At 38.4% G+C, this 27,823-nt stretch overlaps 4 protein-coding genes across 4 annotated transcripts in view; all 4 read left to right on the forward strand.

Moving 5' to 3' along the window:
- The window catches only part of LOC307156367 (uncharacterized protein), a 1,306,365-nt gene that overhangs the window by 941,741 nt on the left and 336,801 nt on the right, over positions 1-27,823 (forward strand). The gene's annotated exons all lie outside the window — the stretch shown is intronic.
- LOC307156000 (uncharacterized protein) overlaps positions 1-27,823 on the forward strand; it is a 279,400-nt gene that overhangs the window by 109,478 nt on the left and 142,099 nt on the right. The window lies entirely within an intron of this gene.
- The window catches only part of LOC307156221 (uncharacterized protein), a 171,897-nt gene that overhangs the window by 55,602 nt on the left and 88,472 nt on the right, over positions 1-27,823 (forward strand).
- LOC307156016 (GTPase IMAP family member 8-like) lies at positions 8,669-27,193 on the forward strand. The gene is made up of 4 exons (XM_079867179.1): positions 8,669-8,857; positions 9,702-9,734; positions 23,693-24,583; positions 25,050-27,193. Exons 1-4 carry the CDS (start codon positions 8,755-8,757, stop codon positions 25,829-25,831), a joined length of 1,809 nt encoding a protein of 602 aa, XP_079723305.1. The 5' UTR covers positions 8,669-8,754; the 3' UTR covers positions 25,832-27,193.

Consider the following 27,823-nt stretch of genomic DNA (forward strand, 5'->3'; position numbering starts at 1 on the left):
GTTCATGACCTCAAGGCTAGATTATTGTAATGACATGTACATAGTTAAATATTTGACCACTTGCTTGAGCAACTTAATATAAGTAGAAGTAATGCATAAATAATAGGCCGACGTTGTTTAAATAGTGTTTAAACGTGCATACGTCCTTTAAAGAGTGTATATGTGTACAAAGAGAATCGCAATGCTGATAATTTGTTTTTTTAAATAAAAGTTGGTGATAACTTCTGGATTTCAAATAAAAATAGTAAGGTTTTTGTGGTACAGCCGCGTACCAGTTACGCACTGCAAACGCAGCATATGTGAAAGCACTATAACACGGATGGAGAAATGGGCGTAAGTGACGACAATGATGCGTGAACGACCGTGTAGCGCCTCGTTTGGCGAGCATTGCTGGAGGACAACAGGCATTGACAACATGGCAAGAGTGCTATACAAAAACGGTGCTGTACAAAAACGTAAATTATAGTTCGCCTCAAAGTTTTTTTATTTGTGTATTTATTTAATTTGTATTATTTCTTCCCCAAGCTCATAAAATAAATTTGGGTCGCATATAAATTGACGGTCGGTCGAAAACCGGAACCAAACAATTTATTTTTTAGGCCTAGGGTGAGGTGTGTCTAACTTACAAAGAAGAGACTTTGTTGCTCAGCACATGAAAATAAACTACTTACCGTGATCTCAGACTGTGTTGATGTGGTTTCTCCACTGCATGGATCTTCATGTGTCGCTTCAGGTCACTTTTAAAAGCAAAACTCTTTCCGCACTGATCACACGTGTGCGGCTTCTCTCTGCTGTGGATCCTCTCATGTGATCTCATATGTCCTGACTGACTGAATCTCTTGTCACAGTGTGAACACTTGTAAGGTTTTTCTCCAGTGTGAATTCTCTGGTGCAGTTTTAAACTGTCTGCTGTGGTAAAGATCTTCTCACATTCAAAGCACATGTACTCTCTCACACCAGTGTGTATTTTCTCATGTTTATGTAAATATTGCAGGAGTGAAAAACTCTTTCCACACACAGAACATGAATGCGGCTTCTCCTTCGTATGAACTGTCAGGTGTTTCTTTAGCTCTGATGCCCAGCAAAATGTTTTGCCACACTGATCACATGATAACGGCTTCTCTCCATTGTGGATCCTCATGTGAGCATTAAGGTTTGATGATCGACTGAAAGTCTTTCCACACTGATCACATGAGAACGGCTTCTCTCCAGTGTGGATCCTCATGTGTTTCTTAAGGGCTGATGATTGACTGAAACTCTTCCCACACTGATCACATGAGAACGGTTTCTCTCCAGTGTGGATCATCATGTGACACTCAAGATTACGCTTGTCAAATAAACTCTTTCCACACTGAGTGCAGGTGAAAGATTTCTTGGCTCGTCTTTTCTTTAAAAATGTATTTTTAGTCTTTGAGCGACTCAAAGGTTTTTCTCCAGGTTGGACATGATGTTCCTCCTCCACTTCACTCAGTTCTTCACTCTCCTCCTTTACTTCCATCAGGTCTGACATGAAAGAAACAAATATTACAATTTAATTTTCAGTACATCAAAACAATTTAAAGAGAGAAATATAAAGTGAAGGATATGAAAGTGAGCCCTGATGTAATAGTAGAAAGTAGACAACTGCTATAAAATATGATAATTTGATGCCTTTTTATAAATTGATTACAATTATTATCTTTAAAACATTATAGGCACGAATCCCATGTTCCTTTAGCAAGAACTATTAAATATATTTGATCAATGACAATTATCTAACATGATATTAACATTAAAATATACAATACTGCTATATTTTGACACCAACTTTGAGATTGATATTTATTTGACTAAAGCCATTTTAATTATTAATGGCCGTTCACACTAGACTTTTCCTTGCACTGACTTCCATTCATGCGCATGTTACCAAAGTTACTCTAAGAAGAATCTCTATAACTATGAATAACTTGTATGATATTTGACAAATAAAACTTTATCAGTAACTTGGTGTTTACTGACTATTCCTAAAAATAAATATTTTGTAAACTATGTTGAAAATAACTAAAATTCTGCTGCTACTTTGTTGTTGTTCAGGACATGCTGGCACCCAGCAACCCAAATATGCGACCTGGAAGGTTACGACATGCAGGGTCAATGAAGAATAAACACCAACCTCTTTGTTCTTCAGGATCTTCAGTGTGTTTCATTCTGCAGGGTTCTGGATCACTCATGTTCTCACTGTCCTCTTTAATAAACTCAGTCTTTGCAGATTTCAGCTCTTCCTGATGCTCTGATGCTCGTCTTCACTTGTAGCTGATGGGAATTTACAGCATTTATTGGGGAATTACTGTGGGAGGAGCTTCACTGATGATGTGAATGTAGTGGGAGGAGCTTCACTGATGATGTGACTGCTGTGGGAGGAGATCTGAAGACATCAGCATTATAAATGAGGTGAAAACAGGAACTATTGTCATGAAATAAAGAGTGTTTTCATCAGATCTGTTAATATTGATGAGCCTCAGACTATCAACACTCATTCAACAAGCCATTCAGGATCATCATCAGATCATCTCACTTTATTCTGAGTGTTTGCTGTTAGAAACACATTATTTGAGTCAGGATACATGATAAAAGCCTGTGAAAATACTCTATTGAAAGGCAATACTGTTATTTTTCACAATATAACATGGATAAATCATCACTAATAAAACAAAATAATTAAATAAATAACCTCTCTTTATATGAACCTCTTAAGGCAAAAAACTACAACACATAATGTTCTCAGACATTTTGTGCCTCCACAGATGCCCGCTGCCCCCTACAATGTTCAAAGCCTTGTAGTGTTTGCTCACAATCATGGTCATCCTCTGTGGCATGATTCTGGTCATTTCCTTTCGGGCGCAAATAATTGCACTTTGACAACTTTGTCAACAACACTTGGTTGAAACTGTAAAGTTCTTTGGAAAACCCGGAAGTGTTGACTGAGGATGCCAAATACATTTTCAGCGATACGCCGTGCCCGAGACAAACGAAAATTGAAAATTCTCTTCTCTGTGGGGAGACCGCGTCCAGGGTATGGCCGGAGGAGATATGGTTTCAGCGGAAAAGCTTCATCCGCCACAATGACATGGTTAACTTTTCCCAGCTCAGGAGCACCTGGAAGTTCACTTGGTGGGGGAACATTCAGAGTTCCATCTCTGAGTGCCTTTCCCAGCACAGAATTGGCAAAGATGCCTCCATCACTGTTGCTGCCATAGCTCCCCACATCAACCACCAGGAAGCGGTAATCTGCATCAACTAAGGCCAGCAATACAACGGAGAACGTACCTTTATAATTAAAGTAGAGAGAACCAGAGTTTGCAGGGGCCTGGATGTATATGTGTTTCCCATCCATGGCTCCCAAGCAGTTAGGGAAATTCCATCTTTCATGGAACCTCCTGGCTGTACTCCTCCACATCTCTTCAGTAGGCACTGGCAAATGTTCATCTCTGAGGCAATGCCACAATGCATCACAGGTTTCACTCACTATCGAAGCCACAGTTGACACACCAAGTCGAAAGCTGGACGCAATAGTGCGGTACGAGTACCCAGTGCTTAGAAAACTGAAATAGAAATAGACAAATACTAGTTTTTAACAACGCTTCATTAATGTTTTTACAACATTCATTGAAGTGAATAACAATGTAAACGAACTCACCGTAACTCACCGTACCGGTTTACGGTAGTGTGTCTGTTCTTTTGTCAGCGAGGGAGCCAGTTGTTGAAGTAAATTTTCGAACTCACTGACGGACATTCTAAAATACCCCCGAAAACGCTCATGATACATTTTCAGCTCTTGTATCAGTCGATAAAACTCCCCATGTTCTTCTCTTCTCGTAACTATGGGATGTATCCAATATCAGCGTCTTTTCCGGCGTCTTTCCTCATTCAACAGAACAATAATTTCTTCATCGCTGGAGCTGGAGCTACTGGTGCTTGAAATATCCATGTTTTCATTGTATGATTTTGACAAGCGCGTAAATACTTGCTCTCTTCTTCTGAGTGACAAGCGAGTGTCAGAAGCGTAAAGTTGCGCAGCGCCACCTTGTGTACCGGGGTATTGTATTTTGTCGCTCTTCTCTTGCCGTACCATAGCAGATCAAGTGTCCATGCTGTGGGTATATATGATTTTTCATGCTCTAACTCATTAACAAATTAATTGTGAAAACAATATGTTTTAAGTGAATCTTTTCAACACAATATATTTCATACATATATTTGAATACGAGCAAGCACGAATTCATTTCTTGTGATGATTGTGTCTGTCTTATACCCTGGTAATTCAGAGTTCTCGCGAGAGCACAAGTTGAATTTGCTCAGCGAGTTAAATAGCAATTAAATAGCAAAATAGCAATGGAGCTCATTAAATATGCCCCTCGATCTGAGCTGCACCAATCACATCGGGTTATCTGATATAGGCGGGCCAGAGGCGAGCTAAACAGATGATGACAGCGCTGTGATGTTGAAGTCATTAGTAAACATTGCAAGATGGCTATGGATGAACACCAGTTGTTTGAAACCGCTTTGGCCGCTACAATGAACGAGTTTGACTTGGCCTTTTCTCTAAAAGAAGAACAGACGACGGCGCTCGAATCGTTCCTTTGCAAGAAGGACGTTTTTGCTGTTTTGCTGACCGGATACGGTAAGAGTCTAATCTACCAGTTAGCTCCGCTGGTAGCGTATGGGGTTTATTGTTGTGATTGGTCGTAGTGTTATCCAATTGCGTGCAGTGAGATTTTCAAATGCATGCTTGGTGCCGCCCCTCGAGCTGGCCGATTTTCATTAGTCATTTTCATAAATTTTTTAGATTTAGGTCTGGATTTCCCGGCTATCTGTCTTAACAATATTACAATTATTTGTTTTGTGAGTTGAGTGAATGTGTAATTTTTGTTTTTCTAGTCCTTATGAATGTCTGCAGTCTGTCATCAGCCAGTGTACATTGTTTTCTTCTTTTTCTTTCCAAAAAATGTATGTTGCTTTCGTGTTTATTCTGTTATAAATGTTAACAAATTATATTTAGCAATTAAGCCCCGGAGACACGTGGAGCACTTTAATCATGAATAGATGCGCTTTGATGGACTTCAAAAGACATAGACCCATTCACTCCCATTGTAAAGCTTGGAAGAGCCAGGACATTTTTTTATATAACTCTGATTGTATTCGTCTGAAAGAAGAATGTCATATACACCTGACTTCAGGGTGAGTAAATCATGGGCTAATTTTTCATTTTTGGTGAACTATCCCCTTAATACTGTGTTTGCTATTTACTGTACATTTTGTGGAATATTTGCTTGAAAAATCACAAAAAAAAATTGCGGGTAATACTTTTTTATTTAATTAGCAAATTAATTAATCACTTTTATATATAAATATGTCTTGTAAAAATATGTATAATATATGCCTTAAATATTGGCATTAAATAATTACTTTTTCACAGATCACTGGTATCCTGCAGTTTGTGCTAAACTGTGAATGGGTGGTTATTAGTTATAATAACACCAAAGGTCGCTTTACAAAGATAGGTTAAGGAATTGAAGGAAGGACTATTGAAACTGACCGAATATGAAACAGTCCCACCTAAGATATTTTTCACCAGCCGCCACTGGTCACAACATAGTAATTTGTGGCATTACCATAGTATTTAATAGTAATATTGAGTGATATTGTATATGGTCTAAAGAAGGTAAAATACTGATGTTTTCTTTCTTTGACTCTCAGGTTTTACCAGTTATGATAAGACTTGAATTGTAATGACTATTATAACTGCATGTACAGTATGATGCTGACATTATATACTTTAATGAATAAAGACAAAATGATTAATTTAATTATAAATGTGGTGTTATATTGTGTTGTGAATTAAAAAAAAAAACATGAAGTGTTGTGTCAACTGCTGTGTACCTAATGATGATGATATAACACTTTTTAATGAATGATGGTAAACATATAATTGTACTGAATTAAATATGTAGTAAATTACAATTAAGTTTTTAGTGTTAGCCGTTACGCTTTCTCCAATGGTAAGAGATACAAACCCTCACATCTCCCTAGACCATCTCTGCTAGTAGGGACTTGTTACCAATGCAAGATAACGCAAATCAAATAAAAAAAGCAGTTTCAGGATAAACAACTAGCAGGCAAATATCACAACGATTATTTAAAATTAATTGAGAGAGGCAGATATCACTACTGCAATTAAAATGTGCTTATATGCTTATATATATATGCTTATATATATATGCTTATATATATATATATATATATATATATATATATATATATATATATATATATATATATACACACTACCGGTCAAAAGTTTTAGATTGGTAAGATTTTTAATGTTTTTAAAAGAAGTATCTTCTGCTCACCAAGGCTACACATATTTGATTAAAAATACAAACAAAAACAGTAATATTGTGAAATATTATTACAATTTAAAACAGCTGTTTTCTATGTGAATATATAGTAAAGTGTAATTTATTCCTGTGATCAAAGCTGAATTTCCAGCATCATTACTCCAGTCTTCAGTGTCACATGATCCTTCACAAATCATTCTAATATGATTTGATGCTCAAGAAACATTCATTATTATTATCAATGTTGAAAACAGTTTTTTACATTTTTATTTCATGATGCTTTGATGAATAGAAAGTTCAAAAGAACAGCATTTATCTGAAATGAAAAGCTTTTGTAACATTAAACACTACCCTTCAAAAGTTTGGGGACAGTAAGAATTTAAATTTTATTTTTGGGGGAAAGAAATAAAATAAATCAATATTTTTATTCATCAAGGATGAGTTAAACTGATCAAAAGTTACAGTAAAGGCATTTATAATGTTAGAAAATATTCTATTTTAAATAAATGTTCTTTTGAACTTTCTATTCATCAAAGAATTTTGAAAAAGAAAATTGTACACAACTGTTTTCAACATTGAAAATAATCAAATTGTTTTTCGAGCATAAAATCAGCATATTAGAATTTTTTCTGAAGGATCATGTGACACTGAAGACTGGAGTAATGATGCTGAAAATTCAGCTTTCATCTGAGGAATAAATTACATTTTAAAATATATTAAAATAGAAAACATTCAGTTTAAATTGTCATAACATTTCACAATATTACTATTTTTTTTATTGTTTTTTTTATCAAATAAATCCAGCCTTGGTGAGCAGAAGATACTTCTATTAAAAACATAAAAATTCTTACCGATCTAAAACTTTTGACCAGTAGTGTATATATATATTTTGAAAAGTGATATATTTTCAAAATGATGTGGGGCTATTTTAATTCCAAAGGCCAAGGGAACTTTATCAGGATGCATAGTATCCAAAAAAAAAAAAAAAAAAAAAAATACTTAAAAATAAAAATCTGCCTGCCTCTATGGGAATTTAACATAGGGGTGTCCAAACTTATGCACCCTGTATTTTAAGGAAGAACATTTATTTATTTACGATACATTATTCATTCACAAAGAAAATTGGTGTCCTTAAAGGTTGGATTTTTCCTAATTTTTTAAATTAAGGCATTAAGTTCAATTTCCAAAAGATGATTTTTTATTCCTCTTTTTAGTCAACTTTAGCATAGGTGCCTAAACTTATGCATAGCACTGTATATAGGCCTATATATATATAGGCCTATATACAGTGCTATGCATAAGTTTAGGCACCTATGCTAAAGTTGACTAAAAAGAGGAATAAAAAATCATCTTTTGGAAATTGAACTTAATGCCTTAATTTAAAAAATTAGGAAAAATCCAACCTTTAAGGACACCAATTTTCTTTGTGAATGAATAATGTATCGTAAATAAATAAATGTTCTTCCTTAAAATACAGGGTGCATAAGTTTGGACACCCCTATGTTAAATTCCCATAGAGGCAGGCAGATTTTTATTTTTAAGTATTTTTTTTTTTTTTTTTTTTTTTGGATACTATGCATCCTGATAAAGTTCCCTTGGCCTTTGGAATTAAAATAGCCCCACATCATCACATAGCCTTCACCATACCAAGAGATTGGCATGGTTTTTATTTCAGTTAGCCTAATAGCTAGTTTGATTTGCATTCAATGGTTTTAAAGGGTTAACCCCTGACTATATATATATATATATATATATATATATATATATATATATATATATATATATATATGCCTGTGTGTGTGTTTATATGATTTTCTGTTAACAAAAAGTCAGGATCTATCTATCTATCTATCTATCTATCTATCTATCTATCTATCTATCTATCTATCTATCTATCATTTCAATTGGATCCTTTTAATAAAAAACTTGACATTAACCTGGTTTTAAACTTTGCAACTCTCCAAATGGATCAATGCGTACGAGGATAAATGTGTTTGAGACTGTTATCGTGGCGCTGATGTCCTCAGACTGTCATGAATGACCGTAAGTTTCGTTTCGTGCTCTTTTTTCTTTTTTAACTTTCGGTTCTGTCCGTGTCCACGTTGAACACATAATGGCGAAGAGTGCTTGTAAGGTTTGATTAACAACAAAATATGTAAATATGTAAAATATTAACATATTAAACGTGTCTATTATATATCAGAATCAAATCTCTTCCTGCTTAAGCAATGATTTATTAATGAATTACGCATTTCAAGGGGCGTTTAAGAACTGAGTCACCCCTTGCTAATGCGCCAAATGGTTTAGTCCATTCTACACGCATTTCTTTTTAATGTGAGTTAGTTGAGCATCTGGTGGAGCGCAAACTTCTGTAGAAATGTCTTTCTCAAAGAAAGCCAAATCAGGCCACCAAAAAAGAAAGGAAAGACAGGAGAAGGCAAGAAAACAAAATGAGGGGAAACAATTATTTTCAAACAAAGGTGAGTACAAACTAGAACACGAAATCTATAGTGCTAAACTGCTTGAATATCTCCGCGATCGTTAGTGCTAAAATGCTGATACAACCCATTGAAAGAGCAGAACATACACTTTCAGATGATCATTTGGTTATAAAGTTACATGCAATCTTTATAGATAAACTATAAAAAAAACGCTGTTTGCATACAACACACCATTATAATAGCCTAATTTAAAACATGTTTAATTTTAAATTAATAGACTATAATATCTCAAATTAGATATTGAGGGAGATATAGGGTTGAGGAACAACCAACAAGCCCATCAGGACTGTCTATATTTCTACCTGGGATCTTGTGCCACGCCCATGCACACGCAGGTTGCATTAACGTTAACATTTACTGACTTTTAAGCATAAATTGGAAGCAAACATAATGCATTGGCACTGAGTGTTTTTGTATCGCTGCCACTTATAAAAAAAAAAGTATTAAAACCATTGTTTGCCTCAAAAAAGGGCACAGAAATATATCAGGCCTTGTATTAAATGGAAGAAATCTCTTTAGTAACATCTAATATGTTCTTTATGATTCTGACAATCAAGTTGCTCTTTTCCTCTTAAACATTCATTTAAAATGAGATCAAAACCATGCACTAAATAACATTAATAAATAAACGCAAACACAAATAGGCACAGATGAATAATAGAAGATCAAGAGGCATGCAGCTGTAAACAGATTTTGGGATATTTGTGTCATTTTCTGTCATGTTCTATTTTAATCCATCAGTGAAAAAGCTTGTTTTCTGATATGCCTAATGTTAACAGTGTGTGTGTGTGTGTGTGTGTGTGTGTGTGTGTGTGTGTGGTAGGCAGAAGTAGTCCAGATTTTCATCTCCTCAACAGTAAGTCCATTAAATGATTTGACTCTTTGCTGTGAAACTTTTATCAGTTACATTACTGAAGTTTTAGGATATTAAATGAGCATTTCAGTGTTGGTCAGTGTTTGATTTTTCTCTTCTCATGTGAGGAATCTTTAAATGTTTTTGTTTGGTTTTCTGTTTGTCTTGTATGTTAATATGTGACATATGAGGACATTAGTAAATGATTATGCTAGTGCAGAAGTAAAATGCAGAAAAAGTGAATGACCTGCACGGTCACCGTGATTTTGCCAAGTAAGACATGTCCCTGGATCAACATAATTTGTTGATCCTGGAATAACATTCCTGTCCCAAAATGTAGTCCTTACCCATATATCCCTACTGTTTTGCTGCTTCCTAATGTCTTATATAAACAATTCTATATTAGCACACAGAGCAACACTCACACGCATTTTAGCTGGTTTAGTCACTTCTTGATCTGGTTTATTAACATCCAAGAACTCCACCTCTTACAGAACACTGATGCGCCCTAGTGGTCACTCTTCATATAGCACAACCAGTGTTGCCAGATGTACGATAATTATCGTATTTGTACGATAATTTTGACCCATCGTACGATGTACGATCAATAATGGAAAAAATCCTATAATGTACGATAATTTCAGAACTGTGTGACACTTCAAATGATGGTCGTTGTAATAGGGCTTCTCATTGATCTAGCTGTGGATTCTACGTCTACCGGGGGAAGAACGTGTAGAGAGAGGGAGCGAGAGACCTTGCGTGTGTGTGCTAGTGTGCCTCACAAAGCGCATGTAAGGACCCAACCAATCAATTGTAAGTGCGGGCGGGCTTTTATCTATACTCCCGAATCAGAACCGAACACCCCCCCCCAACCCCCCCCCCCCCCCCCCCCCCCCCTGTTGGAGATTTCTTGACACCCAGAAATGACTTTGTTCAGGTTGGGAAGTCTGTCATTTTCATGTCGTTGACTCGTGTACGATAATTTTCTTCCAAATACGATAATTTTGATCTTCTGGTACGATACTTGGACATTTCCAATCTGGCAACACTGTGCACAACATTTAGCTACATAACATTTCCTCCCCACTAAGATAGGGTGTCCATTAACACAAAATATATTATCTTTAACACAACCTAAATGATACACTTTCCCGTGCACAACATAAGAGATACATTTGTACAGTTTTTTTTACATCAAAATAAAAATAAGGAGTTATCTTACTTTCTGTATAACTTGTATGTTTAAAACAATATGTCCCACAACTCAAACTGTACTACAGCCCTCTGTTAACTAATCACTGTTCACTAATCACGGTAACGTACTGGTGGTTTTGTGATCCTCACAGGATAGCGTTTCACAGTCTCTGTTGCATGAGTATGTCCGGTAGATGATGGTTCAGTGGACTGGTGTGTTTTTGACTTGATCATCATTCTTTTCTTGCGGAGGTGTATTAAGGTGCAGTGTGGTGCAACTATCACTCTGAGGTAGTAACACCTGTGGGCTTACAGGAAGGTTCACTGCAGTCTGCTGAGGCTCTGGATCCGGGCGTGTTAGCATCCGGTCCACATGGCGTTTCCATACCCCTAGTGATCCCACATTTACCTTGTACGACACCGGTCCTGTCTTTTCCATAACCACACCTTGTGCCCACTTTTCATCCCCTGTCCTATAATCACGCACAAGGACTGGCTCCCCAACATCAAACTGTCTGGCCCTAGAGTGACGTTGGCACCATTGTTGTTGGGCATCCTGTGACCTGTGCAGGGACGTGCACAGGAATTTTGAGGGGCAGTTGCTCTGACCTGAAAAAAAAAACCTCACAGGCTATATGAAGGACTGAGAATAACAGGGTCTTTATTAATATATACACAAAGAAGCAAAACACTTGTGAGGCTTGTGACTGCTCCTCCTCATCTTAAATGTAATTATGAAACATTGCCATTTAGTAGGCTGAAATATGAGTCTGATTAATTAATCAATTCGCCTACACAGTGTCATGTCATCTCATCTTTATCACAGTGCAAAGTCTCTGTCTCATCTGCTGGTTGGCTTTTTCGCAGCCAACCTTGCAGTGATGTGCTGCCCTCTGCTGCCTCCCTGAATTGTCTCTCCCTCTCCTGAATCCGCCTCTTTTCAGTTGGCATCTTGGCTTCAAACAATACCCAAAATAGTGATCGGATTTAGGCATTTAACCATTTTGAATAAAATAATTAATGTGATGCATTACTTCCATCATTCATTCTTCTTGCTAAAACGAAATGTGAGAAACTAACTATCAGAAGACATGTAGCTTAGTTTGCCTAATGCCTATCAAAAAAAAAATAGTAGCCTAGGCTGCTTGTCTGCAAGCTATCTGTCTGATTGTTTAGGCTAAACGTGGCAAACTCAGCCTGGATTTATGAAGATTTTAATTCATTTAATAAAACTTGATGATGATGATCGTTCGTTTGTTATACATCACAAACTCACCTTTTCCGACAACGTAGAGTCGTCTCACCCGACAACCGCGACAATCTCCTTCTAGGGCCGCTCATGCAGGCTCAGCTCAGGCCCTGTTTACACGAGAACGCTCACGGGTAAAAACGTAAAAATATTTTATCAGATGTGCCTTTCGTTTAGACGGCGACGGCGTTTTCGGGGCTTAAAAACGCAAAAAAGTGAAACCACCCTCCAGAGTGGAAATCTTAAAAACGCTCCACCGTCGCGTTTACGTCTAAACGGTAAAAACGCAAAAGTTTGCTAGACAGTGAAGGCACCGATCAGTGCTTCACATTGCCACCTAGCCGCCTGGAGTGCATACTACATTGAATTTCACACACTTTTGCGTCACCATATGCACGCAGATTTCCCCCCGATAACGCTTGTCTAAACGCAGAATAAAAAGTGATCACTTTTGCGTTTTCTCTTCAGATCGTTTCCGTGTAAACGTAGCCTCAGGTGGCGGTCGCGTGCAGCGCTGCAGCCACGTAAACAGAGTTTGCCCTTTCCCTACTGACTTTCACTTTCTGTGCCCGAATGGAAGTCAATGAGATTTTGCGATTTATTATTAGGGGCCAAGCACCGAAGGTGCGGAGGCACCTATTGTATCTGTTCCATTTCTTATTATTATTCTTCCGCCATGGGAGTCTATGGCAGCCCATAGAACCGATTGCGGGAAAGTTGTTTTGGTTTGACATTCTGATAGAGGACAGTCCCAGCATTAAATACACCAATTTTAGTGTTTCTAAGTCATTCCCTCTAGCGCCACCACCTGTCCAAAGTTTCACTTTTATTTTGCTAATAACTTTTGAACCGTAAGGCCAATCAGCAAGATTCTTTTTTCCTCTGATTCCTGAGCTCATGCCGATTCGATTGCACCCTATGACTTAATTTTCCGTAGTAAAAATATGGCCGCCATTTTGAATCATTCGAAAAAGCTACTTTTTCGAACTCGTCCTAGACGGTTTGTCCGATGTGCACGAAAATTGAACCAGATCATCTTCAGGCAGTGCTGACAAAAAGTTATGGAATTCAAATTGATTCGTCAAACCGTTTTCAATAAACGCACGAACAAATTTTACGTAGAGCTTGCGAAAACAGTTGTAGGGCTGTATCTCCGCAAGGCTTTATCGGATTCAGACCAAACTTGGTACATGTCATCACAAGCATGACCTGAGGCAACATGCTGCGTTTCGGTGCAGCGCCACCTACTGGTCCGGAGATATGAAAATGGCTATTTTTGCTTATAACTTCTGAACAGTTTGTCCAAAATTCATAAAATTGGTCTCGTTAGATTCAGGGTAACATGCCGATTCGAATGATATCCAATTTTACCATATCGGCCATTTTGACTGTCGGCCATTTTGAATTTTGTGCTAAAATGCTGTATTTTAAGAATGCATGATCGAATTGTTACTAAACTTGGTATGGGTCATCAGCACGATGTCCTGAAGGAGCGTGAGAAGTTTCGAAACAGCGCCACCTAGTGGTGAATTTTTTTTCCCAAATGCTTATAACTTTGGGTGTGATCGAATTATTTTCACGAAACTCATCTCTTTCGACTCCTGAATCGTTGCCGAGTCCAACGATACCAAACATGCTAGGTTTTGCCTTACGGTTTGTGTAGCGTTGTGATTTAGCGCTTAAAAAAACATTATGCGATATCTTTTAAACCGTTTGTCCGATCGAGACGAAACCACCGTCAGAAGTTTGGAATCATAGCTTGTTAACTAAATGCTAATACCCAAATGCGAAAATATTGATAGTAAGGGGTAGTAAAATTCAATCAAAGTCATGTGTCAGTCATTTTTTACGTGTTTTTCCATATAAATGTCTATAACTCTGAAGTGAATTGAGATATTTCACCAAAATTGACACACATATGTATCTCACTCTGAGGACACATAAAAAAAATTGTGGGACTGAGCCTCTTGGTGGCGCTATAATAGAACAAAACATGAAATTCCCATTGACTTCAATACAGTTTTGTGAAATAAAATGCTATACTAAACAAATGCATTGGTGTAATATTACGAAACTCAGAATTATGTGTCTTCAGCACCATCCCCTGAAGGTACTCAAAATATTTCGAAACAGTGCCACCTAGTGGTCAAAAGTTATAACAAAATTTCCAAAAAGGCTAATAACTTTTGAATAAATCTGGCTATTGAAATGCCACTGGTCTTAATAGATTCCTTGGGTCAAGCCGAGAACATAGATACCAAGTTTTCAAGTTATTTGGCCGAACTTCCTGTCCGCCATCTTGATTTTCAGTCAAAACCTACTTTTTCGAACTCCTCCTAGACCGTTTGTCCGATTATCACCAAAATCGAATCGTATCATCTCCAGACCGTGCCGACTAAAAGTTATGGATTTCGTGTCGATAGACGAAACCGTTTTCGTATAGCGCAGCAGCAAAGTTGAGGCATGATGCTAATAGCACTTCAGGCTTTATCTCTGCAATGCCTTGACATATTAACACCAAACTTTGTATGTGTCATTGTCACTTCACTCTGACCACATCACATCAGTTTTGTAACTGCGCCACCTATTGGTCGAAAGTGATAATCCATAAAATCATATTTTTAATTATTGTTTCTATGATTTTTCAGGCATTTTGCATAAAATCCTCTTTAAAGTCTTTAATTGCTCATTGTTGCAGTTGGTCTGACACATTCAGACATGTTGGCATGTCTTGTCGTCTTATTCTGCTTGGCCCCGGTAATTGCTGCTTGCAGCTATATTTATTATTATTATTTTTTATTTTTTATTTTTTTTAATTTTATCTAGGCCTACATGAAATTCTGCATCCATTGTACGATTTTTTTTATTATTGTTTTCCCTCGGAAGGGCAATGTGAGTCGAGAAGGGCATATGGGCAGTTGCCCGGGCAACCTAAGCAACCCCTCTGTGCACGTCCCTGGACCTGTGTACTGCTCCAGCAACACTGGGTTTCAGGCAATCCAATTGAGAGTGCAGCCTGCGTCCGAGGAACAACATAGCCGGTGTTTCTTTTGTTGTTGCATGAGGGGTGTTTCGGTATGAAACACCCCTCATGCAACTTCAATACAGTTGAAAAGTAGCAAGTCTCTGACGCACACGTGCTGTGCCTTTGGACGCTTTTAAGGCATGTTTGAACATCTGCACAAACCTTTCGGCCAAGCCATTGGTGGCAGGATGGTATGGCGCTGAGCGGATGTGTTTGACTCCATTGGACTTCAGGAATGCACTGAATTCTTCAGCACAGAATTGAGGTCCGTTGTCACTCACAAGGATGTGTGGAATCTTTTAAACCGTTTGTCCGATCGAGACGAAACCACCGTCAGAAGTTTGGAATCATAGCTTGTTAACTAAATGCTAATACCCAAATGCGAAAATATTGATAGTAAGGGGTAGTAAAATTCAATCAAAGTCATGTGTCAGTCATTTTTTACGTGTTTTTCCATATAAATGTCTATAACTCTGAAGTGAATTGAGATATTTCACCAAAATTGACACACATATGTATCTCACTCTGAGGACACATAAAAAAAATTGTGGGACTGATCCTCTTGGTGGCGCTATAATAGAACAAAACATGAAATTCCCATTGACTTCAATACAGTTTTGTGAAATAAAATGCTATACTAAACAAATGCATTGGTGTAATATTACGAAACTCAGAATTATGTGTCTTCAGCACCATCCCCTGAAGGTACTCAAAATATTTCGAAACAGTGCCACCTAGTGGTCAAAAGTTATAACAAAATTTCCAAAAAGGCTAATAACTTTTGAATAAATCTGGCTATTGAAATGCCACTGGTCTTAATAGATTCCTTGGGTCAAGCCGAGAACATAGATACCAAGTTTTCAAGTTATTTGGCCGAACTTCCTGTCCGCCATCTTGATTTTCAGTCAAAACCTACTTTTTCGAACTCCTCCTAGACCGTTTGTCCGATTATCACCAAAATCGAATCGTATCATCTCCAGACCGTGCCGACTAAAAGTTATGGATTTCGTGTCGATAGACGAAACCGTTTTCGTATAGCGCAGCAGCAAAGTTGAGGCATGATGCTAATAGCACTTCAGGCTTTATCTCTGCAATGCCTTGACATATTAACACCAAACTTTGTATGTGTCATTGTCACTTCACTCTGACCACATCACATCAGTTTTGTAACTGCGCCACCTATTGGTCGAAAGTGATAATCCATAAAATCATATTTTTAATTATTGTTTCTATGATTTTTCAGGCATTTTGCATAAAATCCTCTTTAAAGTCTTTAATTGCTCATTGTTGCAGTTGGTCTGACACATTCAGACATGTTGGCATGTCTTGTCGTCTTATTCTGCTTGGCCCCGGTAATTGCTGCTTGCAGCTATATTTATTATTATTATTATTTATTTTTAATTTTTTTTAATTTTATCTAGGCCTACGTGAAATTCTGCATCCATTGTACGATTTTTTTTATTATTGTTTTCCCTCGGAAGGGCAATGTGAGTCGAGAAGGGCATATGGGCAGTTGCCCGGGCAACCTAAGCAACCCCTCTGTGCACGTCCCTGGACCTGTGTACTGCTCCAGCAACACTGGGTTTCAGGCAATCCAATTGAGAGTGCAGCCTGCGTCCGAGGAACAACATAGCCGGTGTTTCTTTTGTTGTTGCATGAGGGGTGTTTCGGTATGAAACACCCCTCATGCAACTTCAATACAGTTGAAAAGTAGCAAGTCTCTGACGCACACGTGCTGTGCCTTTGGACGCTTTTAAGGCATGTTTGAACATCTGCACAAACCTTTCGGCCAAGCCATTGGTGGCAGGATGGTATGGCGCTGAGCGGATGTGTTTGACTCCATTGGACTTCAGGAATGCACTGAATTCTTCAGCACAGAATTGAGGTCCGTTGTCACTCACAAGGATGTGTGGAATGCCATAGCGCCTAAAAAGGCCCCTGAGCACTTGAATGGTCATGCTGGCAGTGGTGCTGTCCATGATATGCACTTCAGGCCACTTAGAATGTGCTTCCACAGCGACCAAGTGCATATGTCCTTCAAATGGACCTGCAAAGTCCACATGTATCCTTTCCCCAAGGACTGGAGGGCCACATCCAAGGGTGTAGAGGTGCTAGCCCTAGCTCTTTTTGTACGTTCTGACAGGAGTGGCAAGATTTGGCCTGGAGCTCAATTTGAGAGTCTATGCCGGACCACCAAACATAACTGCGTGCCAAGTTCTTCATCCTCACTACACCTGGATGTGCTGAGTGGAGCTCTTGTAGAACCCAGGGGCGCAGTTTAGGTGGCACGACCACTCTCACACCCCACATGAGGCATCCCTGTTGTATTGTGAGATCATGCCGAAGCAACAGATAGGGTGACAGCTCTTCACCTGCTAGCCTGACTACGTCAGACTTCTTACTTCCGCTCAATTTCATTTCGCTTCTGTAGTCAGTCTGAGACAGCGTTATAGCTTTCCGTTTTCCTCCGGCCTGAAAACAGCCGGGCCAATCAACGAACAGAGGGCGGGCTGAGAGCCGTGACGTAGACACTGATTGTACCGTGGATGCGTAGATTTTTACTTCACATAATCTGCAAAAGTCGCGCACAGCCATGTTCACTCCGGTATTTCGCTCGATGGTTTTGTTTTCGCATCATACATGTGTTTACAGTGGAAGTTAGATGCGGCTGAGCATGCGCATAACACACGCCATAACCAAACGTTATGTGATTGGCTTACGGGTAACCAATGATTTTAAACTTCAGACAAGCGCCCCCTTTGAGAGAGAAAACACTTCTCTATTATGCCATTCCAGACTCTGTCTACGAAGCAAAGCGAAGTAGCAGAGTTTGGTATTACCAGGCTATTCACCTGCACCCTTTGCAGCTGGAAAACGACCAGTTGAGACCATTTCTAAGACACGAGACAAGGTGTAATATGGCCCAAGTATTCCACGGACTCCTGGAAAAACAGGCACTTCTCTGACTTGAGATGCAGGCCCTGTTCCTCAAGCCTGCCCAGGACTGCATCCAGAGTTTTTAGGTGAGACTGTTCGTCAGGACCACTGATAAGGATGTCGTCAAGGTAACAGTGCGTGTACGGCAGTCCGAGAAGCACCTGGTCCATAGCCTTCTGAAATAAGGCGGATGATGATGCTCCTCCAAACGGTAACCGGTTAAAACGAAATAGCCCTTTTTGTGTAGAGATCGTCAGCAGCTCCCTAGACTTCTCATCTACCTCCATCTGTAGAAAGGCATTTGATAAGTCTAACTTACTAAAGCTTTGGCCTCCTGCTAGAGAGGCAAAAAGGTCCTCAATGCGTGGAATTGGATCCTTATCCACGCAGAAAGCTGGGTTGAGGGTGACCTTGAAATCTCCACAAAGTCTCACTGTGCCATCCTTTTTGCTGACAGGCACCACGGGCGTGGCCCAATCACTATGCTCCACTGGTCAGATCACCCCAAGCTCAGTCAGTCGTTTTAGTTCGGCCTCAACTCGAGGTCTAAGAACATATGGCACATTACGTGGTGGACAGAATTTGGGTACACTGTTAGGTCTAATAGTCATTGTGCCTAGATTTTTAGAGAAAACAGTGTCTCTTTAACACCGTCTCCAAGTTGTCTTTCTCACTTTGCTCAATTGCATACACAGTCTAAGTCTTTCCAGTTCAGTTTAATATCTCTCAGCCACTCTCTACCAAACAATGCGGGTGCATCAACTTTAACTACATACAAGGGCAAATCAGCACATTGCTTGTTTAACTTTACTTGCACCTTGATGACCCCTTCTGGTGCCAAAGCCTCACCAGTGTATGTCTTGAGCATGATATCAGTGGGTTGCAGTGGCAGTTGGCCCAGCATGCTTTTGTACTGTTCGCAAGGAATCAACGACACAGCAGCCCCTGTATCCAATTCCATCTCCATTTTCTTTCCATTTACTACAGGCAGCACTTATTTTCTTGAATATTTCCCTTTTTGCGACATGGAATACAGCCCCAACTCACAGTCAGACACTGCGCTTAATTGCATTACCTTTCTGTTCAGGTTTTTCCACTTCCTGTTTCCATTCTCTGTCTTGGATGCTTTTGGCTTTGATCTTACACATGCGCTTATGGTGCGTTCAAGTCCTCCTGGGAAGTTACGAGGTGGAAAGTCGTGCTTATAAAGGCATGTGCGTTCAAGTCACTTTTGTCGGAGCAAAATGGCGGAGTACTTTCTCTTAATTAATTACACAAAAATACAGTAAGGTTCTTAAACTCTTGTATAGATGAAAAATGAAGAACAAAGAAATGTGCATCAGGTGTACTTTGTATTTTTATGTTTTTAATTCATTTTATGAAGCCACTGCCAACACATCGTTACATGTTGCATTGTTATATTATAATACTATCATATTCTGTGTTGGCGATTAGCTAATTGAGCTGTTAATAGAAAAGTCTGACAATATCACAGCTAAATACCTTTACGTATTGTGTATTCCGCCATGTTAATCACTGACACGCCCCCAACTCGTAAAGATCGGAGCTTAGAGAAAATCCCGAGCTCCCCACTGGTATTTACGACATTGTGGTGGCGTTCAAGTGCGTTCAACTCATAAATACGATCTATACGAGATGACTTAAGTGACTTAAGCACCATAAGTGTGGCCTTTCCTCCCACACTGATGGCAGTCACGATCTTTGTACCAGCAGTCCTCATCAGTATGGTTAATTTTCCCGCAACGGTGGCATTTTTGGGAAAACACCGCGTTCACTTTGAGCGAGCCACTTAACTGCTGCACGTCGCGCGCTGCTGTCTCTGCAGATACAGCGTAATCGACTGCTTTCTGAAACGTGAGATCTTTCTCCGTCAAAAGGCGCTTCTGCACAGTTTCACTCTAAAGTCCACAAACAAATCTGTCCCTTAGTGCGTCTTCCAAGTAAGCACCAAACTTACAATGTTCCGAAAGTTTTTTTAATACCGTGACATACTGTACAACTGTTTCCCCTTCCCCCTGATTTCGCTTGTGAAACCGGAATCTCTCCGCAATCACGAGCAGCTTTGGAGCGAAATGGGCCTGCAACACAATATCGTCAAAGTCCATATCTCCAGGCTTGTCATTATTCCAGCCATGATGTGTCTGCTTCTGGTGGCTTGCACTGTAACGTTAGACTCTTTGGAAGAAGACCGACCCATTACTTCTTAACCCCCTGAAGTCGGCGGTATCGCCGGCGATACCAGCTCGCTTTTTTTTTATCAGTGTAAAAGAAACTCATAAATACTCTGTTGACTTTGATTTTTCATAGGAGTTTCGTACATCAATCGATTCTGTTAAATGTGTATTATTTTTGTGTATACGCACAATAAAAACAAAGTGTGGTGCTTTTCGCCAAATAAAGAAAAATAAACACGAAGCGAGTTCTGCCTTCTTTCTGTCAGTGTAGTCCATTCTGAAACACGTCCGAAAATGAACTGTAACTCAGCGAATACTTCTCACACAGACACGTGAGATATGTCTTTATGAAGCTTGAAATCTCTTCTTTTAAATGAAGTAATTTATATAAAAAACAAATGTTTTCAACTCATGTAATCCGTTTGAAAGCAAGGAGAGGTACCGTTTTTCCTTCTGCCTCATTATCTCTATAATAAGCTGCGGCCGCCCCGCCCCCGCCGCTATTCACATGGTAAATAGTTTAGGTGATCCAGTATGCATCGCATACGCCCCCCGATCAATGCCATAAAAACACAGTTTCTTCATCAGACTTACTGATAGTTCATCGCGTTTTGAGTATGGCACACTTCTCCGGTAAAGACGCCCTTCAGATGATTCTGGACAGCGAGGAAGAATGCACCTTTTCCTCAGAGGAAGATTGTAACTCAGACGACGAACGGCAGCATTTTGAAGAGCGAATTCCGCCGAGGACACAATTTCGGAGTAAGTTTTACTTAAAAGTCTTTTGTCTTTTATTTTTCGTGTTCGCATTTATGAGGAAAAAATAATATTACGTGACAGTTCTCCATTATGGACACGAGCACTCTGAAAGCAGCAATAAAAGACTTTCAAACTTTCACAGAGACCTCAAAACAGAAAGTACAAATCCTTTCTTTAAAACGAATTTCGTTTTGTATTTATTGTATCTTAATTTTAATAATTTTTTCATTAACAAATTTCCTGGATTTAATACATAAAAAGTAAATATAGGCTAGCAATCACAACATAAGGTGCTTGAACTGGAGATTATCATTAACCAGACCGTAGCCTACTCGCCTCACATGTCTAAAAAATGTGAAATATATTTACAGAAAGCTGGTTCTAAACAAAACCATCCAAAACAAAAAACTATGTAGCCTAATAAATGTGCATTTCTCCGGTGCGTTCACTAGCCTACTGCGAAGATCGCGAGTCAATAGCCTATCGTCAACTTCATCTTTGCCAGAAGTTAATAAACAATTAAAATGTCTTATTGCAATATTTTACATATTTATAATCATTACTTTTGGTGGATCTTTGAGGCAGCTTTTTAGGTTTATGGCGTTTTGGAAAAGTGCTCTTCACGTACAAACACCGTTTCACCAAGGCACAGCGGCCCTTCAGCACATCAGGTGTGAACTACTAAATATGCATGATCGTTTACGCCCCATCCTGTATATTGGCAAAACTGAAATCAATGTATCGTTTTATGTGAATGATTAGGCAGGATGATTTTCACATCATTTTGAAGAAAAAACTCTAGGCGACGACATCCATTAGTCAAAAGTCTTATTGACACATCTTTACTATGTGTTTTGTGGCCTTATTTCAGAAACTTTAGTTTTTAGTTTTTTCAATAACCATGCATAAACATTATTCTCTCAAAAATGAAAACATGTACATACACGTGGCTCACATATTATGGTAGCCCTGTTTGTGCTATATAGAGTGAATTTACACCTTTGCCATTAATATGTTTATAAGCAACTGAAAAAAGCACAAATGTCAGGGCATGTCAGAACATCTCAAGGGCCCCAAAAACAGCCCAGACCCCAGAGGGTTAACAGCTAACACTAGCTCACTAGCTAGTTGTTTCCAGCATGTTTTTTTTTTTTCTCTCTCTCTCAAACTTGATCAACACCGGCTGTTCACTCGCCGATGCAGTGAAAATTTTTCAGGACTACACAACTCGTCGCCAGTTTATGTTATGTTGCTGCCTAATGTCTTTATATAAACAATTCTATATTCGCACACAGAGCAACACTCACACGCATTTTAGCTGGTTTACTCACTTCTTCAATAACTGGTTTATTTACATCCGAGAACGCCACCACTTACAGAACACTGATGCGCCCTAGTGGTCACTCTTCATATAGCACAACATTTAGCTACATATATAACACCTACCCCTAAACCTAACCCTACCCATAACCTTTCCCTAAAATCATAGGGAAATGATAGGTGAATAACACTGATGTTGAAGCACCTCACCCTTGTTCTAAGCCTAAACTTGACTTAAACTGTAAACTTGTCCCTCAAATCTGACTGGTTGATTGGAACGTTGTATTCCGATTACATTTTTTTTCTAACCACTTTACAGCACACACAAATATTTATTTTCGATCTTTTCTTTAACCCTTTCACGCATAAGTTTAAAAAATTCTAACTGACACTCCCACCCCCAGAGTGAGTTTTTTCAAGGCGAACGTTCCCTTTAATGTTTCCATAGTGACGCATCACGTGATACACCACAGCCACAATAATACTGTATGACAGATGTGTCGCTTTATTTCGCTTTTCCTTTTTTATTAAAAATATTCACAAACTTGCTTACCATGCTCATGAGCATTGAGAATAGCTGGATGGCTGAAACGTCTGCTCTTGCTCTATTAAAATAATTGATTCTTTTTGCTAAAGACTTTGTCTAGTTTTTCAGAGTGCGAACCATCTACAGTCTCTTCTTAATCATTCAAAAGAGAAATAATAAGAAAAACTACAACTTTCTTCAGTCACAGTCTTAGATGAAATCAACTGAAGATAAAAGAAGACATTAAATCTGTGAATATCTCAGCAGAGGAAAATTACACAACTCCGCAAACAGCATTACCAGCTTCACTTATTACTAACCAGATTTACTTTATCTCTGTCAGACGTCGACAGAAGTTCTTATTGAGAATTAACTGAGGTTTAGATGTTGATGTTCACCGTTATGGTGATCAGTGTTTGCTTTAGTTGGGCTCTTGATCATTGACTTTTGCTAAGTTGATTCTTTTTCAGTATTCAGATTCTTTTTCTTTTCAGAAAACATTTCTGCATTGATAAAGCAGATCAACATGGCTGTTTTAACGCTCAAGTGACTGTTAAATTTGGACAGATCAACATTTATGTTCCCACTAAAATGAGCAGATAACACTCAATCAGAAAACATAGACTAAAGCATTGTAATTAAACATAAAATGACTGTATGGTTTTGTCAACATGATTAAAGGTAATTTTATAATTAGATGAAAGCAAACTTATTCTTAAACTTAATCTTAATTCTTTCAAAAAACTTTCTCAACAGAGCCTGATGAACAACATGATTTAATGGATCTGAGGATTGTGCTGCTGGGAGTCTCTGGCGCTGGAAAGAGTCCAACAGCAAATGCAATACTGGGTCGAGAGGCATTTAAAGAAAGCAGAACCAGAAAGAGTGAGATACAGAGAGGAAGAGTAGAAGACAGAAACATCTCCATCATCGACACTCCAGGATTCTTCAACCCTCAACTGACTGATGAAGAGCTGCAGAAGCAGATGATGAAGAGTCTGTATCTCTCCGATCCTGTTCCTCATGCGTTCCTCCTCATCATAAACCTGGAGACTTGCATAGAGGAACAGAGGAACGTTGTGGAGCAAATCCAGGAGAACTTTGGGGCTCAAGCTATGAGTTTCACTATGGTGCTGTTTATTGGAAGAGAAAAGATATCCAGTAAAGAATGGATTCAAATCATTGAGAGTGAAAATATTAAAGAGCTGCTGAAATACTTTGAGGGAAGATATCATGTGATAAACAGCAGAAGTGAATGTGATCCCTACCAGATCACAATGCTTTTAAAGAGTATTGATGAAATGATGAAGAACAATGGAGGACAGAACTACAGCCATAAGATCTACCTGAAGAAGGAGGAAATGAAACAAGAAGTGAGGAAAAAACAGGACAAGAGAGAGTTACAAGAGCAGAAGAGAGAGAGAAATCCAGCGGGAGAAATTAAATACAAATATAAAAAAGACAGAATGACAGGAGACAATGAGAGAAAGCAAGAGGATGTTAGTGAGGACAGCAGTGGATTTAAACTGAATCTGAGAGAGAAGGATTCTGCAGACCGGGGAGATCTCAGGAAACAGAAGGAAAGTCAGGAAGAGATGGAAGGACTGATACAGAAGATTGCTAGAGAAAGTTCGCTCATAAAATTGGGTAAATATTTAGCCATTTGTGGTTTTATTTCTTTTAATTCTGAGAGATTTTCATGTAGAAAAAGGTAAATGATATACATGTACTGTAAGTGATAAGCTATGGCTCGGTGTGCATTAATTGGAGGCAAACAAAAAAGCACGATATTGAGGCAAAGAACCGCCAATACCTGGCCATGAATTATCCTAATGGTTTACCACTAAAATTAGCTGGCCTCGTACAACATATCCAGGTTTTTTTTTTAAAACAATTGCAACCCTGGTGCTTTGATGAGAAAATAATTGTTGAGGGGTAAATTAAGATAATGTTAATTAACCTATTTTATATACTTGTTGTGTCTTATCTTTAGTGATTTTAAGCAATCTTGAGGCCCACTGAGGAAAGGGCCCCTATTGAGCAAAGACAAAATGCTAAGTTATTATAATTCTTAAAGTGTAAATAACATTTTAAATTCCCCTCTCTTTAACAGATCTGAGGATTGTGCTGTTGGGTAAAACTGGATCAGGAAAGAGTTCAACAGGAAACACCATCATCGGCAACGCTGTGTTTAATCAAGGTTTTTCCGCTAGGTCTGTTACTAGACACTGTCAAAGATGTGTGACTGCAGTGGAGGATAAAACCATCTCAGTGATCGACACTCCAGGACTTTATGATACGTCAGTGAGTGAAGAAGAACTGAAGAAAGAGATTGAGAAGTGCATCTACATGTCTGCTCCTGGTCCTCATGTGTTTCTGCTGGTCATCAGACTGGGTGTGAGATTCACAGAAGAAGAGAAGAAAACAGTGACATTGATCCAGGAAAACTTTGGAGAAAAAGCTTCTCATCACACCATCATTCTGTTCACTCACAATGATCATCTGAAGGGGCTTTCATTAGATGAATATATCAGTGAAAGTAATGATCTCAAGGCTCTTGTTGATGAGTGCGGTGGGAGATTTCACTCATTCAACAATGAAGACACGAGTAATCGCTCTCAGGTCATAGAACTGCTGCAGAAGATTGATGAAATGGTGAGGATCAATGGAGGACAGCACTACACTAATGACATATTTGAAGAGGCCCAGAGAAGGATTGAAAAAGAGGCTTTTAACCAAAAACTGAAAGACAATCTGCAAAAAGCACTAACGGTGATAGGAGGAGGGGTGTTAGTAGTAGGAGGGGCAATTGTAGGAGGGGCAGGAGGGGCAAGGGTAGCAGCAACAGGAATAGCAGCAGCAATAGCAACATTAGCAATAGCAAAAGGAAAATAAGGGCCATAGTTAATCTGATTGAACAACAAAGGCCAAATCTTCATTTACTAATCTCTAATTCCGTTCTCTAAAAGATTTGATGAGAATTAGTTTTTTGAAATTGCCATGTTCAGTATATACTGGATGCTATGTATATTGATTATTTAATCTGTTGTATTGTGATTGTAAAAACCTGAAAATATATCTCTCGTTTTCTTCCTTAAAGGAGTCATATAATGCCATTTTTGTACAAGCTAATATGATTCTTTAGGGTCTAAATTAAAAGTTTGTAATATACTTAAATTAAAAATTCTCATTAGTATTGTAAGAAAACACTAATTTTACCTGGTAAAAAAACCAGCTCTGTTTTCAGCACGCCGTTTAAGTGCATGTGTCTTTAAATGATGATGAGCTTTGCTCACCCCGCACGGACTACGATTGACAGCTCGCTCACGAGGGAGGGCGGGTCTGTGTTGAAACGCTGCTGTCAATCAACAGTTGTGGGTGTCCGACCGTGTGACGTCACGGCTTGATTTAGGAGAGGGGAAAACATATAAGAAGATAAAAAAAAACCTTTTTAGCATTTTATGAAGGTTGTGTACAGGCACTGCCAACACACATTTCAGTACAATCAACTTGTAAAAGTGCATGTACCATTATATGACCCCTTTAACAAAAGTGCTATTTTATAGACAAATTAATTCCTATATAAACACATTCAATAACATTAACTTTTTTATATACAACAGTTATTTCTGGTTCTGAATTTCTGATTGGCTGAGAGCCTTTTTCAGCCATGCGATATTCACCCAGTAACAGCACTCTCACCATTATATGAGAGCTGGACATTGTCTTCATGGTTTTCTCCAGAGCGGCTATATATATCTAACCGTTGCTGTTGAAATGTAGTTAAGAGTTTTTAGGCGAGAATGTAGTTATTTAGACCTCAAATATGTGCCTAATATATAATCATAGTGCCTATTTTACAAACTGTAGAGACGCTTTCTCAGACGTGAGCTCCCGGCCGTTCAGCGCTCATGCCCCCGCAGAGAACAACGTCATCTCGGCCAGTCCTTCGGGAATTTGCCGCTGGCTCTTATGTAGATAGTGGTTAAACTTGAGATATTATTAATTGGGGGTATATCAAACAGGCGATCTTTGGTATTATTAATCTATTACTTGTTCCTGAGCATATCAATTTTGGTTAAAGGGAGAATTAAGTTTCATAACTCTGTATTTAGGCTATATTTCACTTAAATCCTGTACTAGAGTGATGTTTGTACGTTTGACTGAATTGTTTGCTTGTGTTTATTTCATATTGTATTTTATAATGGCTATTGTTGTTAATTCAAATATTGTTGTTCAATAAATATTATCTTATATAAATAATACGCTGTATTTGGTATTGAGAAAGGATTGTGATATGGACTTAAGTGACAGTTACATTATTACGCCATTAGATGGAAGCAATTATTTTTTTTGCCTTAATGAGTGAGTCAGAACAAGGAAGTTATTTTAGCGCTGTCATTTTTTTTTTTTTTTTTTTTTTATTATTAAGCTTTAACACAAACAAACAAGGTACATTACAATTCACTGAATACAACAGCAGTTATTTCACCTTAGGTTGAGCATATTACAAGAACAAAACAAAAAAAAAAGAACAAAAAAACTTACAATAAAAAATAAAATAAAAAATAAAAGGGGTTTTAAATTAATTTAAACTTATTCAAAAGAGATAACAATTTAAAGGCTTTCCGATTTTTAACAAATTTGAATGATCTACACAAGATTTTAATCTCATTCAGCCATTGATTAAAGTTTGGGTTTGGATTTAAACCATCTACATTTGTGAATGAAAAAATTTCCGAAACATAAAAGAAAGTTAATAATTAAATCACACTCTTTGTTACTCATACAAACACCAAACCTAATCAATTTCACCGTGAGGGGTGGGATTTCAACCCTCCTAAATCTTAACCAGTTCTGGACCTCTCTCCAAAAGGGTTGCACCAT

This window comes from Squalius cephalus, assembly GCF_949319135.1.
Source record: "Squalius cephalus genome assembly, chromosome: 1".
Classification (NCBI taxonomy): Eukaryota; Metazoa; Chordata; class Actinopteri; order Cypriniformes; family Leuciscidae; genus Squalius; species Squalius cephalus.